Source organism: Schistosoma haematobium, chromosome 7 (genome assembly GCF_000699445.3).
Source record: "Schistosoma haematobium chromosome 7, whole genome shotgun sequence".
Classification (NCBI taxonomy): Eukaryota; Metazoa; Platyhelminthes; class Trematoda; order Strigeidida; family Schistosomatidae; genus Schistosoma; species Schistosoma haematobium.
This window is the reverse complement of record NC_067202.1, coordinates 7,144,699-7,160,569: the sequence shown is the minus strand read 5'-3', so window position 1 is coordinate 7,160,569 and position 15,871 is coordinate 7,144,699. Positions and strand designations below refer to the sequence as shown.

The 15,871-nt window shown below is 39.0% G+C and overlaps 1 protein-coding gene across 1 annotated transcript; it reads left to right on the top strand.

The window, feature by feature from the left end:
• The first annotated feature begins 4,412 nt into the window (after nt 1–4,412).
• On the top strand, nt 4,413–15,416 carry TMED3_1 (Transmembrane emp24 domain-containing protein 3). The gene is made up of 4 exons (XM_051217897.1): nt 4,413–4,616; nt 4,655–4,783; nt 10,274–10,387; nt 11,352–15,416. The coding sequence occupies exons 1-4, from the start codon at nt 4,479–4,481 to the stop codon at nt 11,622–11,624; spliced, it is 654 nt and encodes a 217-aa protein (XP_051064329.1). The 5' UTR covers nt 4,413–4,478; the 3' UTR covers nt 11,625–15,416.
• The last annotated feature ends 455 nt before the right edge of the window (nt 15,417–15,871 follow it).

Sequence of the window (15,871 nt, the reverse complement as noted above, 5' to 3'; positions counted from 1 at the left end):
GTGACTTAACATTATTCCGTAGTACTGCCTAGATACTGCAGTACTGAGGAGACAATGAACCTAGCCACTGTGGAAATCACGCTCTATTACCGGGTACTAAGTTTTTTGAGCAACAAGCTTACGATACAATAATCGTTTATTGCGTTGTTTTTCCCCAGTGGCCTGCATTACGGCAGTTCGGAACACCCTTGTCTTCTATTTATTTTTTGCACACTAGTCTTACTAGGAATAGAGACCTGGTCAGGAGCGTGATCTTGATTCCTTAGTTGTAGACACGGTCTTGAAGTTTGAGTCGACTTATCCATGTTGTACGCATTATTCTGAGGTTCTCTATTGGGTGTCGTCTCGATCTTCCTAAAAATCCAGATGCTAGAAACGAGGGATTTTCAAATTATTATTGACCCTTGAATTAAAACCTCTATTTCTGCTAGTCGTGCTTGTAGTTATAGAGTAACTAATTGTAGAAACGCTATTATTGTGTATGCTACTTAAAGACTAAAATGTATATGGTAAGACGATCTAAGGAAGTGCATAAAACTTAAGATGCCACGGGTATTCGGAGTTCGACAACGCTTTAACCAGTAACACCTAATATGAAGCGTACCCACCAAGTGAAATCAAAAGACAGAAACGAGGAGGTTCGAAGATAAATTTGATAGGCTATCAATAAATCGAGGACAGTGTGATCTAATCTGGCTAGCAATTGCAGGGGTTATTGAGCACGGCGTTCCCACACGTGATCTAGTGCGGATGAATGACCGAGCGCCTTCACCTAGGTGAGTCCATTAAAACTAATGTGCGCAACATCCAATGTCGAAAACCTACAATGCAATTTATTTTGGGGATTTATTTACCGCTACAAAACTTAAGCTTCGAAGGAGAAAATAGCAAATGCAAGTGAAAATGCCTTACTATAGAGGACCATGAGATACAATATAGTAAAAAAATAATGTGCAATGAAAATTTTTGGTTCTTCATAAACCTCATCGTTCTTTTTATCGTGCTTTCCAGTCGTCCTGGAAAAGAAAAAATGAATATGTAAGCGCATGTCAAAATAAACTCGTACGCGCTTTAAGACACAAAGTGGGCGATAAAAGGAAAAAAGCGCAAAAGCGATTTCTACAAAATGTGTTTTTTAAAAAAAATTAATATACATATCGGCAAAATAATAAATATATATAAATATAAGCATTAAAAATTGATTTTTTAATATTCTATGTAATGCCATGTAAAATCAAGATGAAGCAAAATGTTAACTAGTGTCTTACGTGCGATAGTCATTTAAATGTTCTGTTTTAAGTTTATTTTTAGATACTGTCGAATTATCATCGTGGGTGTTGGCTGTCGGATGAGGTATTATAAGTGTCGGAGCCGTGTCGTTCGATTGTAACGAAGGAAAATCGACGTGGATAGGATTTCCTTCTACATACGCTGCTTTGAGACGATCGATGCTGATGGTATCGTTGGTTCCGTTCTTATGGTACTTAGTTTCGCGTTGAAGAACTTTGAAAGGTCCTTCGTATGCTGATTCGAAAGGTCGTCGATGGGAGTCTGTACGTACGAAGACGTGTGTACTATCTCGTAAGTCAGGTTGAACGAAAACATCAGTTGATTGCGGTCAAGTGGAAACATGTTTAACTGAACGGATTACGTTTGTAAGCCTGTACGTGTAGGAGGTTAGATCTACAGTCATTTTAGAAGATGAAGAGTGCAAAAATTCTCCTGGAAGTCGAAGTGTCGTTCCATAAACGAGTTGAGACGCAGTGTATCCAATGTCAGCTTTCACTGCATTGCGAATACCTAGTAAGATGAGTGGAAGAGTGCTAGTCCATTGAGAAATGTTTGCAGCTGTTAATGAAGCTTTTGATTGTTGGTGAAAGCGTTCTACCAATCCGTTCGCTTGTGGGTGCCAGGCGGTCGTCCGGAAGCGAGTGTGGTCAGACAAGGGAAAAGTCCGTGATCGGTGGTGATAGTTGAAGGACAGCCGAAGTTTGCTATCCATCGTTCGACAAAGACGCGGGCCACTGTTTCAGCAGTGATGTTCAGGAGCGTGCCCACTCCTTCACGTCTTTATTCATACCAGGCCGGAAAAACCGTTCCGCTTAAAATTGATGGCTGCACGGACAACTGTATGAGAAAGTTTGTGCAACGTGTTGGAGACGTTGCGTCGATAATGTTTCGGCACGATTGGGCGACCCCTACCTGTAGATGTGTCACGAAGTAAGGTTTCCTTACATGTTCTCACCTACTTGATGCGTAGTTTGAGGGTTGTAGACGATAACTCGTGCTGAAGATCAGTGTCTTCTTTTTGAAGCTCGGCGAGTTTAAGAAGGTCGATTCCTTGGAAACTGTTCAAGGAATTTATTCGAGACAACACGTCTGCGACTACATTGTTTGCTCCAGAGATATGTTGAATGTCTGAAGTAACCTGTGAAATGTAGTCCAGTTGTCGAGACTCACGAGGTATGTGTCTGAAGAAGAGCTTAGGGAGAAGGTAAGCGGTTTATGTTCAATGAAAAGGGTAAAATCACGGTCTTCGATATAGTGTTGAAAATGCCGTACAGCACAGTACATTTCTAGGAGTTCCCTACCGAATGTGCTGTACCTCGATTCAGTGTCTAGCAACCGTCTAGAGTAAAATGTCAAGGGTTGCCAGGAGTTGTTAACCCATTGTTGTAAGACTCCTCCGATTGCCGAGTCGGATGCGTCTACTGCAATACTAATGGGTGCTCGGGTGTCCTGATGTGCAAGCGTTGTTGTTTTACCGATGAGTTCCTTAATTGTGGAGAATGCTTTTCGTGCGGTGTCGTCTAAATTAATGGATTTCGCATTTCCACGAAGTTGGTCGGTCAGAGGTTTCATAAGTAATGCTCATTTCGGTATGAAACGTCTATAGAAACTTACGAGGCCGTTAAACGTGCGTAATTGCTTGACGGTGGTCGGTTCTGGGTAATCCAGAATGGCCTCCACTTTGGTTCTAAGGGGTCGGATACCTTGAGCATCGATAGTGTGTCCTAGAAAGTCTAATGAGTCAGTTCCGATTTGAATGTTTATAGTATTGCCGTGGTTTTGTAGTCGTTCGAAAACGAGATCCAGATGCTGGAGATGCGATTCTCTGTCCGGACTTGCTGTGAGGTAGTCGTCAACATACGCATGTACGAAGTTGAGACTTCGAAAGACGTCGTCTATGAATCTTTGGAATTTTTGGGCAGCGTTTCTTAGACCGAAAGGCATTCGCGAAAATTCGTGGGGTCCGAAGGGAGTTATGTTAGCTGTTTTCGTAAAATCGTCTGTACCCAATTCGATTTTCGAGATGACAGTTTTGCCTTTCAAGGTACGAAGATCAGGTGTGTGGGTTTGCGAAAACCCACGTTAAGATAAACGTTCTTTTTTCCGTTTGCCGCCTGTAGATTTAAAACCAATTCATGAAGCCGGTCGTTAAAATTCTCCGGGAGAACGCTGACTTCTGGGCCAGTGTCGACGAGGTGGCGAGCTCTCGTTGTCTCATCTGTGACGCACAACAGGCGGTTATGTTCGCCGGCTACGATTGCTGTTAACATGAAAGTTTCCCGAGTTGTTTTTTGTTTCGTGAAACTTGCAGGATTTTCTGCAATTTCTGGAAGACTTTCCATACTGGTTATGATACTAGCACCAGTCGGGGCTATCAGTCTCTTGTGGTCTAGAGACAGATCGCATACGTGAAGTGTATGACATGAATCTGTAATGTCATTCTGAGTCGTTTGAGGCTTCTCTTTGACTGAAAAAACCTTGGCATTAGATCTCGTGATTTCTAAAATCCAGCCGACGGATGCAGCCAGCTAATCCAAGGCGTTGTTTTGAAACGAGACTAGCACAGCTTGCACCTGTTGAGGAAGTTTGGATAAGCCATCATCGAAGGTTCTTTGGCCGATAACCTCTCTCATTCGTTGCAACATGTCTGTCGCAGAACCGTGTTGCAGGTCAATTTTATTAAGGAGTTGGTCTAACCTTTGTCCATCGGTTAGGTCTCCTCGTTTATGGCTTCGTACGGTTCAGAAACATCACTAGTAAACATATTAGGTGTTACGTACCTGTTGAATTCGCGTGGTAGTGCCCTGAGAGGAATTGTGCACGCGTGCCGTCCACGCCGTGCTCGTAGAATTCGGCTTCTGTGTAGTCAAACCAGGCTTCGACGTTGTCTGGCCAGAAGTGCATCAGTTGGAACGAAGGTGGTGACCATAATTCATATCCTTGGAAGTGTTTAATATTCCAAACTGGTGACGGAAAAGCGATATTTCTGGTGATTGGTAAGAGATCAACGAGACCACTGTAGATTGGAAGATCGCCTGTGTGATGTCGAAAATTTGGGACAGTAACTTGGCATGAACACTTGAGGGCAGAGGTTAATTGTTATGCACTAACGCATCTGTTATTGGACATTGAACATTGTGAAAATATAAAACACGGACCGTGGCTGAAGGTCGTATGACGTTATCGGGATGATTCTTGTTTTGTGTCTCTTTGCGTTCGCGCATCAAGCCACAGTAAACTCATTGACTTTTGAATTAGAAGACAGGTCTTCTCAGTGTTTTTATGAGGAGTTTTCCACGGGTGATAGCTTTAATTTAGCGTTCAACGTATGTAGTTAAAATCACTAAGTATTTAACAAAATCAGGTAATATCCGGTGGGAATTACGATGTAGACATGGTACTTGAGGATCCTCACAAAAATGTCATTAGATCATTTCACCGTTCAAGTTCTGATGAAGTCACTGTTGATGTTGCTGTAGGAGGTATTTATAAGGTAAGTTATTCGGATTCTTTTAAACTTAACTTTTGTGAAAAAAATGACCTTCGAATGGTATTTTCACGTAACATGAAGTTGAATATAAATCTAGGATACTCTCATAAACTTTACTGACTCTTCGCTCTTAATATAAGTCGTCTTATATTTCCCTAGCTTTTCCACCCAAGCCGACACCATGTAAGCTATGCATTTAGTAATTTTTGTGTACTTCAAGCAAAGCACTCCTCTTTATCAGAGGAAGAAACATGAAATTCCACCGAAAGCTAGGATATCAGTCAAACAGTTGCCGCCAGCGTCATCACCGAGTGCATCCAAAGAGAAGGTGGATTTATTCTAAAAGCATACTGCAATAACCAACACAGAAAAACCAACCTGCCATCCATATAGTAAAAGTTTGCCTCCCACCTCTGCCTCTTTTAATTGTGCAGTTGAATTGATATTTGCTGAAACCTTGGTCATAAGTTTCATGAAGTTCATGGCTTGAGTCAATTAAGTAAAATTACCGCGTCTAAATATTATGCCATTAAACAGTCGTGTTTTAGAAAATAAAATCCACATGATTTTAAGCAATATCATTACTAATAATCCAGTAAGACGAGATTGTATAAGTACAGAAGTAGTAGATGAGATTGTAAACCTCTAGATTTGTAGGAGTCAAATTAACCAAAGATAATTGTATTAAATCTTGGTAAGATCTTAAGAATGTCCACCCACTTACTAGAGCTAAATGAGGGTTATAAACCCGTGTGAAGAGTAATAATTATGATTTACAGTTGATGGTTAGAAATAGGAGTTTTCATCACGAGCTGACACCAGCTAAAATGCCAAAGCTCTGCTTAGACAAGTGGGTGGGTGAATTTCGCTTCAAAATCCAAGACCTGTTACCCTGAATCAGATTGGGTCGTCTATAAATTATAGTCTCGCCTAAATCTTCATGAGATCTACTGTCTACTTTGTTGGTAGTACTTCTTTGATTATACTAATCTTTTAAAAGTTCTAGCACATTTAAGGAGTTGTAAAAACGAGTAATCTAACAGTTATTCAATAAAACGTCCTGTTAGTACTTGAATATTCGTTCTGCATCCCTTTTTGAACGTATAGTTTTTTCTCCAATTAGTAACATTTTGAATCTCCCAGTTTTCATATGCTTTATTTTCTCTCCATGCTGTCATTACCAACTAGAGCAGAATGCTCTCTTGTTACATGTCTTTCTGTTGGTTGTATTAATGGTTATTTGTTTTCAGTTACATTTACACTTGAGTTGTCGCTACTTTTATTGAACCTCAAACCCACCCTTCAACATCATAGTTCCTATGAAGTCATTGACTTTTAGCTTAAACCACGCGGCCAGGTTCCTTTCTATTCGAATGTGTTGACTATATTTTCAACCTCTGACGTATGCTGGGACACCACCATACTTATTGCAGGCCAGTAATCGTTGTTTATTGAAATCAGGACCGCCTCCAATGCGTTGGACAGGACTGTTCTATGAGATGGTCTGTTAAAGCGGATGTATCTGAGTTTATTAACATTTTGAAGGCCCTATGTACAAACACAGACAAAGGGCATACAGCCACCATTCGTTGAGATTTTACATGTACATTCTGCCTCCGTAGTGTCTCACATCAACTCAGAGCTCAAATACTGTGAAATTATCCGATCAAATTTAAACGAAATTTCTTATATAACTCTGCTTGGTGTAGGTAATACTGGTAGGAATCTGTTACCTGAAAATTTCTCAATCCTGAATATGTGGACAATGTTGACCTATTATGCGGTGATACTCAAGTCATATAATCACTACGTAATCAGTTGCCAATCAGCATTTGTAAGTATGGCGTATGTTTTGCACCTTCCAAGTGCAAAGTACTTTAACGAGACTGAGAGGAACCCACAACCTACACTCATTCTTCGTAATGAGCAGAAGTAGTCAAGAAGTTCGTGTATTTGGCTAGCTGTGTAAGATACTCGTAAGCTATTAGTATTTGATTACAGATGTCTTAGAAATATTGTTAGCATCTGCTGGGAACACCGGGTAAGTAATAGTGAGGTTAGGCGCAGGGTATTAGGAAATGATGCTAAATCATTTGATGAGATGGTGAATCTTCATCAACTGAGATGGTTGAGCCACGTGTTACGTATGCCTGAACACCAATTACCACGACGCGCAATACTGACTAGTGTTGGAGACGGCTGGGAGAAAGTCACGGGCGGCCAAACCAAAACGTGGCATCAGTGCTTGAAGTCACTAACTTCTAGTCTTAGCCATGTTGGTAGATACAGACTGCTTGGTTGTGGTCCGCGTGACTATCGTAATCAATGGTTGGTGATTCTGAGTGACATGGCTCAGAATCGATTACAATGGCCTAGGTGTATACACTCCTTGTCTCCCCTTAAACCGTGAGATTAAAATTAATTTATGTCTTTATTTTTGCAAACTAATTCTTTCTTCCCGTACTATGTCCTCATACAATCTTTCTTTTACATATTACTACCATTGAAGTAACTATCTCTATGAATTCGGTGTTCATTTTGTTGTGCTAATGAGGTGTAGCAACTCGGACCGATGCACATATGCTCCTGGTCCTACATTGTAGCTGGCTGACTTAGGAATTTTTAGTTGATGGTGCGTTTTTAATCGCGCTTTATTAGTATGAAAAACAAGATAGATCGTTCCTGTGAATCCCTTGGCATGGCTTTCACATTTATTGTGATGTGAAGATGCAGACGTTTCAGATTAACATTTATTAGGATGCATATCCATACAACTGGTATGTCCCAAATGAAATAAAATATCAGCCTTAGATTCTTGACGATAGTCTGATAAGATTTAGTTTCAGAGTCAGTCAGTCAGCTACAACGTAGGACCAGGCACATTTATGCATCGGTCCAAGTTGTCATACCTCGTTAACACAACAAGATGGACACCGGATTCATAAAAGTAGTTAATTCGGAGGTGGTAATATATAAAAGAAAGATTGCAATAAGGATATAGTACAGGAAGAAAGGATTAGTTCATAGAAAGAAAGATTTGAAGCAATTTTAATCTCTCCTTATGCTTAAAATTTGTGTTTGCTAAAAATAAACGATTGTCTGAGCACAGTTGCAGCAGACGATCACCATTATCTGTTCGTTGTGCCGGAATACTAAAATACCCACCTAAATGCCTTTCTGTTTGGTTTAAACTACCTATCTGGGCATTAAAGTCACCTGCTACGAGTACTATGTCTGAACTTTTAGCTTTCTGTAAAATTCATCTTTCACTTCATCTGAGCTGCAGTCGGTGGGAGGGTAGGCAGAAACGAAAAAAAGGCAACGACTTGTGTCCCTATCCTTCTGAGTTCTTACGGAGCCGTTTAGCCGAACAACACATAAACGACTGTTAACGGGGATCCACTCTAACAGTGCTTGTTCCGCCCTCATGCTTAGTGCTATCCTTACTCCTGCCAGTCCACGAGAGCTGGCCATCGCGTCACCAGATACACGGAGGGTGTATCTCGTTGGCTCTCCGTGTTGCCGAGGTGAGGTCAAGTGAATGACCACACTGGGATCCTGTATGCGTGTTTCAGAGACACAGCATACATCAATGGTACGAGATTCTAGGGTTCTAGCCAAGGAAGCCTGTTGACCGGTTTGACATAGGTTGAAGGCTCCAATGTGTAGTTTGGAGCGAGGTTTCAGTAGACTTGGGACAGTGTTTTGAGCACTAAAATCGTTGGCTATGGTGACATTTGAGGAGGAAGCCGAAAAAAGAAGTTTAGAGGTGAAAGTCGACTTAGGAGGAGTAATAGGAAGTGAGGACGGAGGTTGATTATGAATACAGTGGTCTTGAGTGCTGTTAGAGGTATGAGGGAGGTTATCACTTCCCGGTTGCCCACACCGTGGAAGGGTTCTTCTGGAGGTACCTGAAAAGGAAATTGGATCAGAGGTGGTCTTAGTGACCTGAGAGCGTGACCGCAGTGCCCAAGGGACAACTGCTTGAGGTCGGTCACACACGACCTTTTTATGGGTAATTTTTGTGTTAGCTCCGTACTTTTTGGGACCTTACAGCCGAAGACGGATATCCGTGGGATAAGGCGAGGTGTGCATTTTTAGGGTCGACCTTTTCTAACCCCACCCCTCCTAGTGGGAAGGCAGCATCGCTGTCATGCTGGTTGTCTGAAGGAAACACCTTACTGCTGTCACACCTCTGTACAGTCAGCAGTACGACTTTGCCTTCGGACCTTGGGTTTGTTGCTTTTAGTCTTACCGCTCTTCAACCTACCTGTCTGACATGGTAGGACCTTGAGGAACAGTTGTTCCAGCCAGTATAGCTCGGTTGCTTCATCACGATAGGCAAGCCCGACCACCACGTCAAGGTAGCAACAACGGTCGGGTTGGTTTCAGAAACGGGTGTTACATTACTTTGGGGTCCTTATCCTCTTTCTAACAGTTCTCTACTCTAAAGTAGTATATCGTGGTAATTGATAACTGGATATTAAGTAAACCAACTTGCTCACGAGAAAAATACTTTCGGCCTAATTTAAGACTAGAAAAAAATAATATTTTGTAAGCGACTTGGGAAAAAATGTTGTTTACAACTACGAATCAAAAGAATGGCTAATCAAAGACCAATTACCTAATAGTCAACTGAAGGAATTCAAAAGGGAGAAAGACATGAAAATATTTAGTCCAAATGCTCAGTACAAGTTTAGAGAGAATATTTCCGTCTAGTAACGCACTGTACTCGTGAAATATCGAGTTGCGACAATATATAAACAGTTGATAATTCTTCAATCATTTAGTGTCGTATAAACATTCCTGTTTGTGTTTCCCCCCAATATTTCTTGGTTTTCTTCACTATTTACTAAGTTTTTCGTGTCGATGAATACAGCGAATCACTTAAACAAAATAAACTTCCTAAGTACTAAAGCTCCTTCAAGATGTGTCTATCTAACCAGTAGCATCCAAAGACATTTAAATTGGAAATTTCATTGTCTTAAATATTCATTTCATGCTTATTGAGTGCAACGTTATTTTTCAGGAATATAGAATATTAGGCATTTATCTATGCTCAGCCTAGTTGCCTCCGTATTAACTCCGAATAACCATTGGTTGATAACCTTGGGTGACATGGTTCAAGATCGTTTGCGACGGCCGAGATGTATTCATTTTTTTATCTTCCCTTAGATCATGAGTTCCAAAAATACGCTTTTCTATCCCTTAAATTTATATTTTTTCCGGACTTTTTAAATTACTATTGATGCTGTTACCATTTCTACTCTGACATCTCGCACATATACATCATGTTCTGGGTTGCCTAAAGCTGATTAACTGAAATAGTGCTCCATAATAGTATTTAAATCTGCCTATAGTTGTATTTAATATCCATCATTTTGTTTTATAGGATATATTTTTCATTTCTACTCAAATGTGTAAATGTAAAATTTACATTTTAGTAGTAGAAATCTATATTTTACACTCATTGTTGTATTGCGTTATTTACAGGTTTGCTTTAGTAATTATTTCTCTTCTATATCTCACAAAGTTGTGTCGATGATGTGGCACAATTCCAGTTCTAATCCTCCAGAAAGTCCATCACTTTCAGGTGTTAGTACCCAGGTGAGTTCATTAAATATATTGTAGTGACTGTTTAACCTTCATAGATGATTGATCAGGAAATCCAAAATTATGAAGTCCATTAACTTTACTTGCCGTTGTCATGAACTATTGGTTTTAAATCTTTTATCTCATTTCTGATATTTCTCACTTTTTACTTGTTTAGAGATTTCTAGGTCAAAGTGACATAAATATGTTACTGTTTGATTAGGATAATTAACGTCACCATAAGATATGTTGTTATGTAAATCAGGTAATCATAATGTGGTTACAAAACCAGAAAAAACTTGAAAATGATTCTGTTATACAATCGAATTTTATCATTACCAGTCCTTCCAAAAACGCTTTCTACACGTAAATCATTTCCTAGTTACAATATTTTCTTTATCATTAAAATCACAAACTATCCTAAGTTATACAACCCTTAAAAGCTAGGAAACAGTAAAGATCTGTCTCGTCCTAGTGCGGGACTCCTCAGTAGTGAATATTCAAAAGCCTACCAGCTGTCGTACCCAATACCTTCAGGTATAGCGAAAAGCGCCTAACATTTAAACCTATGATCTGACATTCAGTGTTTTACGCGTTTAACGTCAATCAATTCGTGATTTTGTACAGTCATCTCCCAATATCATTGGTAATTAATTGCTTCACATCTGATACTTTCGAACCCCGTTAATCATATCTTCTCACAAGAGCTTCAAAAAATTACCTCTGGAAACTAGTCACTAGCAAACACATTATCAGTACACGGGGGTTTGTGGAAATTATTGAATGTTATTGAGATCATGAACTAACCTAAGTTAAACAACCAATAATCCACTGGAGTAGGGCAAATTTGACTAAAATAGTACAAAGTTGAACAGCTTAAAGTTTTTGTAGCTCTCATTTCTAAAGAAATAATAATCCAAAAACTAATAATTCTTTTCTCATTGTCTTCTTTTTTATACAAATGTCTTCAAAATTGCAGATTTCACAGAGTTTATATAATTTACACTCAACAATTTCCAAGGCTATAACCCAGCAGTTTGAAAGTCGTGTACTTTTAACACGATCTTATTCAAATGCAATTTTTCTTCATTATCGTGTACTATATTGGTCATTAGGTCAAGCATTGGTTATTATTTTATTTGGAATTGGTCAAGTCTTAGTTATGCGATCGTTCTTCACATCTCCATCAAATCAACGATCTACAAAGCCTATTCCAATGTCTACTACACCATTACATACAGTTAGCTTTTAATAAACTTTTTTTCTTCTCAACTGGTATTTATTATCATTGAAATACCGAAATTCTTTCTGTACCGAACGTTTTCTTTTAGAACATATTCATGTGATATGTATGACAAAGTGATTTTCTATTCACTTCTTTATAAAACTAGACCTTTTTTTTTACATATCTTCTGGTTTCCTAATCTTTTTTTGATTTTTTTGATATACCTGTTTATTGTTATGTTCTATAAATGATGTCAATTTTATTTTTTAACCTTCATATTGTTTGTAAAACAAAGTTTCTTTAAGAAAAAAATCCTTTGTTGATCACTCCATGTTTTGGTCTTGTTGTTTTGTTGTTTGTTTGTTTGTTTCTTAATAAGAAAAAAAAACCAAGTTCCATCTTACACAATGTATCTTAGATACATACGTTTGTATAATTAGATGTGAGTCTTTTGATTAGACCATCATTTAAAATGATTTTTTAAAATACTATTTCTGTTAAGTTTATTTTGATAATAGGGTTTTGTGAAATTATGTTATTATTCTAGTATAAGCTACTATAGATAGTTGTATTTGAGGTATTTGCTCTGTTTTATCTAAATAAATGAAGATAATAGTTGAAAGGGAAAACTATTCATGGTGTTTTGTATAGTTAAGCTTTATCATGTTTTCATTATGCTTAATTCGTCTTTTAGATAACTTTACTGGTTTCAATAAATAAATTTTGTGGTTATCTTATTCCATGTTGAAAAAAATAAGAATTATTTGAAGCAAACATTGTTTTATTGTTTCACAATACATCTTATAGTACAAATTAACATCTAGACTTTCATATAAAACTAGTCACTTTCAATATATCATATGGATTAACTTCTGTCTTGATGTATAGTATGAACAACTTGAAGGTCTGATGCGTGAATACAATTTAGAACAACGACTAGCTTTTCTACTCTTTTGGAATTATTTCTCACTAGATGAAAGTTATTTTCTTATGTATATTACTATTCGAATGACGTTTTTCATATAGTAAACAACAGGATATTTTCCTCTGTACCATATTCATGTTACGGAAAACTACATTGTTGTTAATATCACTGACTTGAACATTCTAATGCGAGTGATCAATATCTAGTTTATTAGTATGAAATCTGATACATTTGTGATTGTTGACTTCTAATCTATCGACATTAAAGTACACTGAAATTACAGTGAAGACCTTATTTGTGACGAGTTTTCATCATAAAATTATGGTGCTGTCATCTGTTTATACATTCATGTTGACTTCATTTGTCTGACAGCCATGAACACAAGTTCAATTCTATATACATTGAAATTCTAGACCATGGAAATTTCAAGCAATCTCTAAAAGCATGGCATCTAAATCAATTAGCAATCAACAAACACATCAACATAAATTCAAGCTTTGAACCCATGAGGATTCCGATTTAACGCTTGCCTCATGATTCAGTTTGATGATTTCCTCATTGTATGTCCTATCCACTTTCAACGTCTTTTCCTAATTTCCTCTTCAGCTAGAAGTTGGTTTGTTCTCTATCACAGTAGGTTGTTGCTGATGGTATCCGGTCAAAAGGCATTCACTATCTTGTGTAGACAATTGTTTACAAATACTTGTACTATTTTGATGATGGTTTTGGTAGTTCTCCAAGTTTCAGCTCCGTACAATAGGACTGTCTTAACGATCGTATCGAAGATTATGAGTTTGATATTGGTTGACAGTTGTTTTGAGTTCCATATGTTCTTCAATTGTAGGGATGAGGCCCTTTGTCAATCCTTGCCTTTACGTCTGCATCGGATCCTCTTTGTTGACCGATGGTGCCGCCCAGATATGTGAACGTGTCCATCTCTTCCAGAGTTTCTCCAAGTGTGATTGTGTTGGTGTTCTCCGTATTGTATTTGGGGATCTTACTTTTTCCCTTGTGTATGTTGAGGCCTACTGATGTAGAAGCTGCTGCTGCACTAGTTGTCTTCATAATCAATGAAGTTGATATATAATGACAAGTTCCTTTCAACTGATTGTTCAACTGTGATCCCCAATGTCTCAATTCGGTCTGTGCACGACCGTTCCTTATGAAATTTGGCCTGTTGATCTCGAAGTTGGACGCCTACTGAATCTTTCGTCCGGTTCAGCAACACTTCATTGAAAATCTTTCTTGGTACTGACAGTAGTGTGATGCATCTGTAGTTCTCACATTTGCTCAAATCTTTCTTCGCTATCTTGATGAGGTATCCTTCTTCCCAGTCCATCGGAACTTGCTCTTCCTGAATAGAACGTAAAGCATACTTGCAGTCACTTCTATGTCTGACTTCAGAGCTTCAGCTGGTATACTGTCAGGTCCTGCGGCTTTCACACTCCTGATTTGTCTGATGGTCATCCTGATTTCTCCCGTCGTTGGTGGGGTGACGTCCATAGGAAGGTCTGTAGGTGCTGCTTCGATAGCCGGTGGACTCAATGGAGCTGGTCTATTCAAGAGTTCTCCAAAGTGTTCCACCCATTTGTTCCCCTGTCCTTGAATTTCAGTGAATGTCTTGCCTTCTTTATCCTTGATTAGTCTCTCTGGTTTATTATAGTTCGCTGCCAGTTTCTTCGTCGTGTCATATAGCTGTCTCATATTTCCTTCTGTTGCAGCTTTTCCGCTGTCGTTGCTAGCTCTCACGTATTTCTGCCTGTCAGCTCTAATGCTATTCTTTATTGGCTTGTTTTCTTCAGTATATTCAGCTTGTGCCTTGACTTTCTCTGCTCTTGTTCGGTTGTTGTTAATTACTGTCTTATTCTTCCTTTCTTGAATCTTATCTAGGGTTTTGATAAAGATCCATTCCTTATGATGCTTCTTCTTGCGACCCAGTACCTCCTGACACGTTGAAGTTAACACTTCTTTGATCCCTCTCCAGTTGTCCTCCATAATAGTTTCTTCTTTCAGTAGATCCTGTAGGGCTTGAAATCTACTGTTGAGAGTTATCTTGAATTCGTTGAGTTTGTCAATATGTCGGAGGAAAGTTGTATTAAACCTCTGTAATGCTGTTTTTCCAGTTGTCCAGTGTTTCTCTAGCTTCCGTTTCATCTTGGCGACCACCAGGTAGATGGTGATCTGAAGCTATGTCAGCTCTTCTGGTTCCCACGTCTTCTATTGTCCTTCTTAATATTTTATTGATACAAATATGATCTATTTGGTTCTCCTTGGTGTGGTCCGGTGAGACCCATATAGCTTTGTGTATTCGTTTTTGTGGAAATATTATGCCGCCTGTGACCAATTTGTTGAATTCAGATAGATTTGGAAATCTGTCACCATTTCCGTTCATCTCTCCCAATCCATGTCGTCCAAAGATATCTTCATATCCCGTGTTGACAATTCCGACTTTGGCGTCTAGGTCTTCCATCAGGATTGTCAGGTCCTTCCCTGGGCACTTCGTTATAATCGATTGTAGCCTCGAGTAGAACTGATCTTTATCATCATCATCATCATTGCTATCATTGGTGGGTGCATAACACTGGATAACATTCATTGTAATTCCCTCCTTCACTGTTTTGAAGGATACTTTGATGATTCTGGATCTGTGAGATTCCCATCCTATAAGTGTATTTCGTGCTTCCTTGGACAACATCAGAGCAACTTGATGCGTGTGTGGAGCATTTTCCTCTTTGTGACCGGAGTATAGCAGCATCTCTCTCGTATTTAGCCTTTTCTGTCCAGCTTGGGTCTAGTGGGTTTTGCTGATTCCCAGTACTGCCAAATTGTATCTCCTCATTTCCGTTGCTATTTGACTGGTCTTCCCGGTCTCACACATTGTCCGGACATTCCATATACCTACAAAACTGTTGTTGTGGTTGTTAGAAGGGGTGTATCTGTTTCGTGTCATCCGAATAATCTCGACTCTCATCATGAGGCGTCATAACTCTTCCTTTGACTTGTAGAGCAGAGTTTAAATTGTTTAATTTGGTTGGCGTTGTATAGCAAGGTTGTTTTCTGCGAGATGGAGTTGTTGACCCCGCGTCCAACCCTTCTCGTTTGTGTGGGCTTTGAACCGGCAGTAACTCTAGAAGAGCTATAGGCTCAGTTCAAACAACCAATACATATGAAATAATAGTATCCACTAGTAAGATCACTTTTTTCAAGCCTTATCTAGACAAGGAAGGGACACGGGTGTTATATATTTCTTCATAATACATATACTACTTCGATTGTAAGGCCAATCCTTACAACCCTTTGTTATCATTCAAAAGACAAGGTCCAACTCCATTTAGGTAAGATGAAAGTA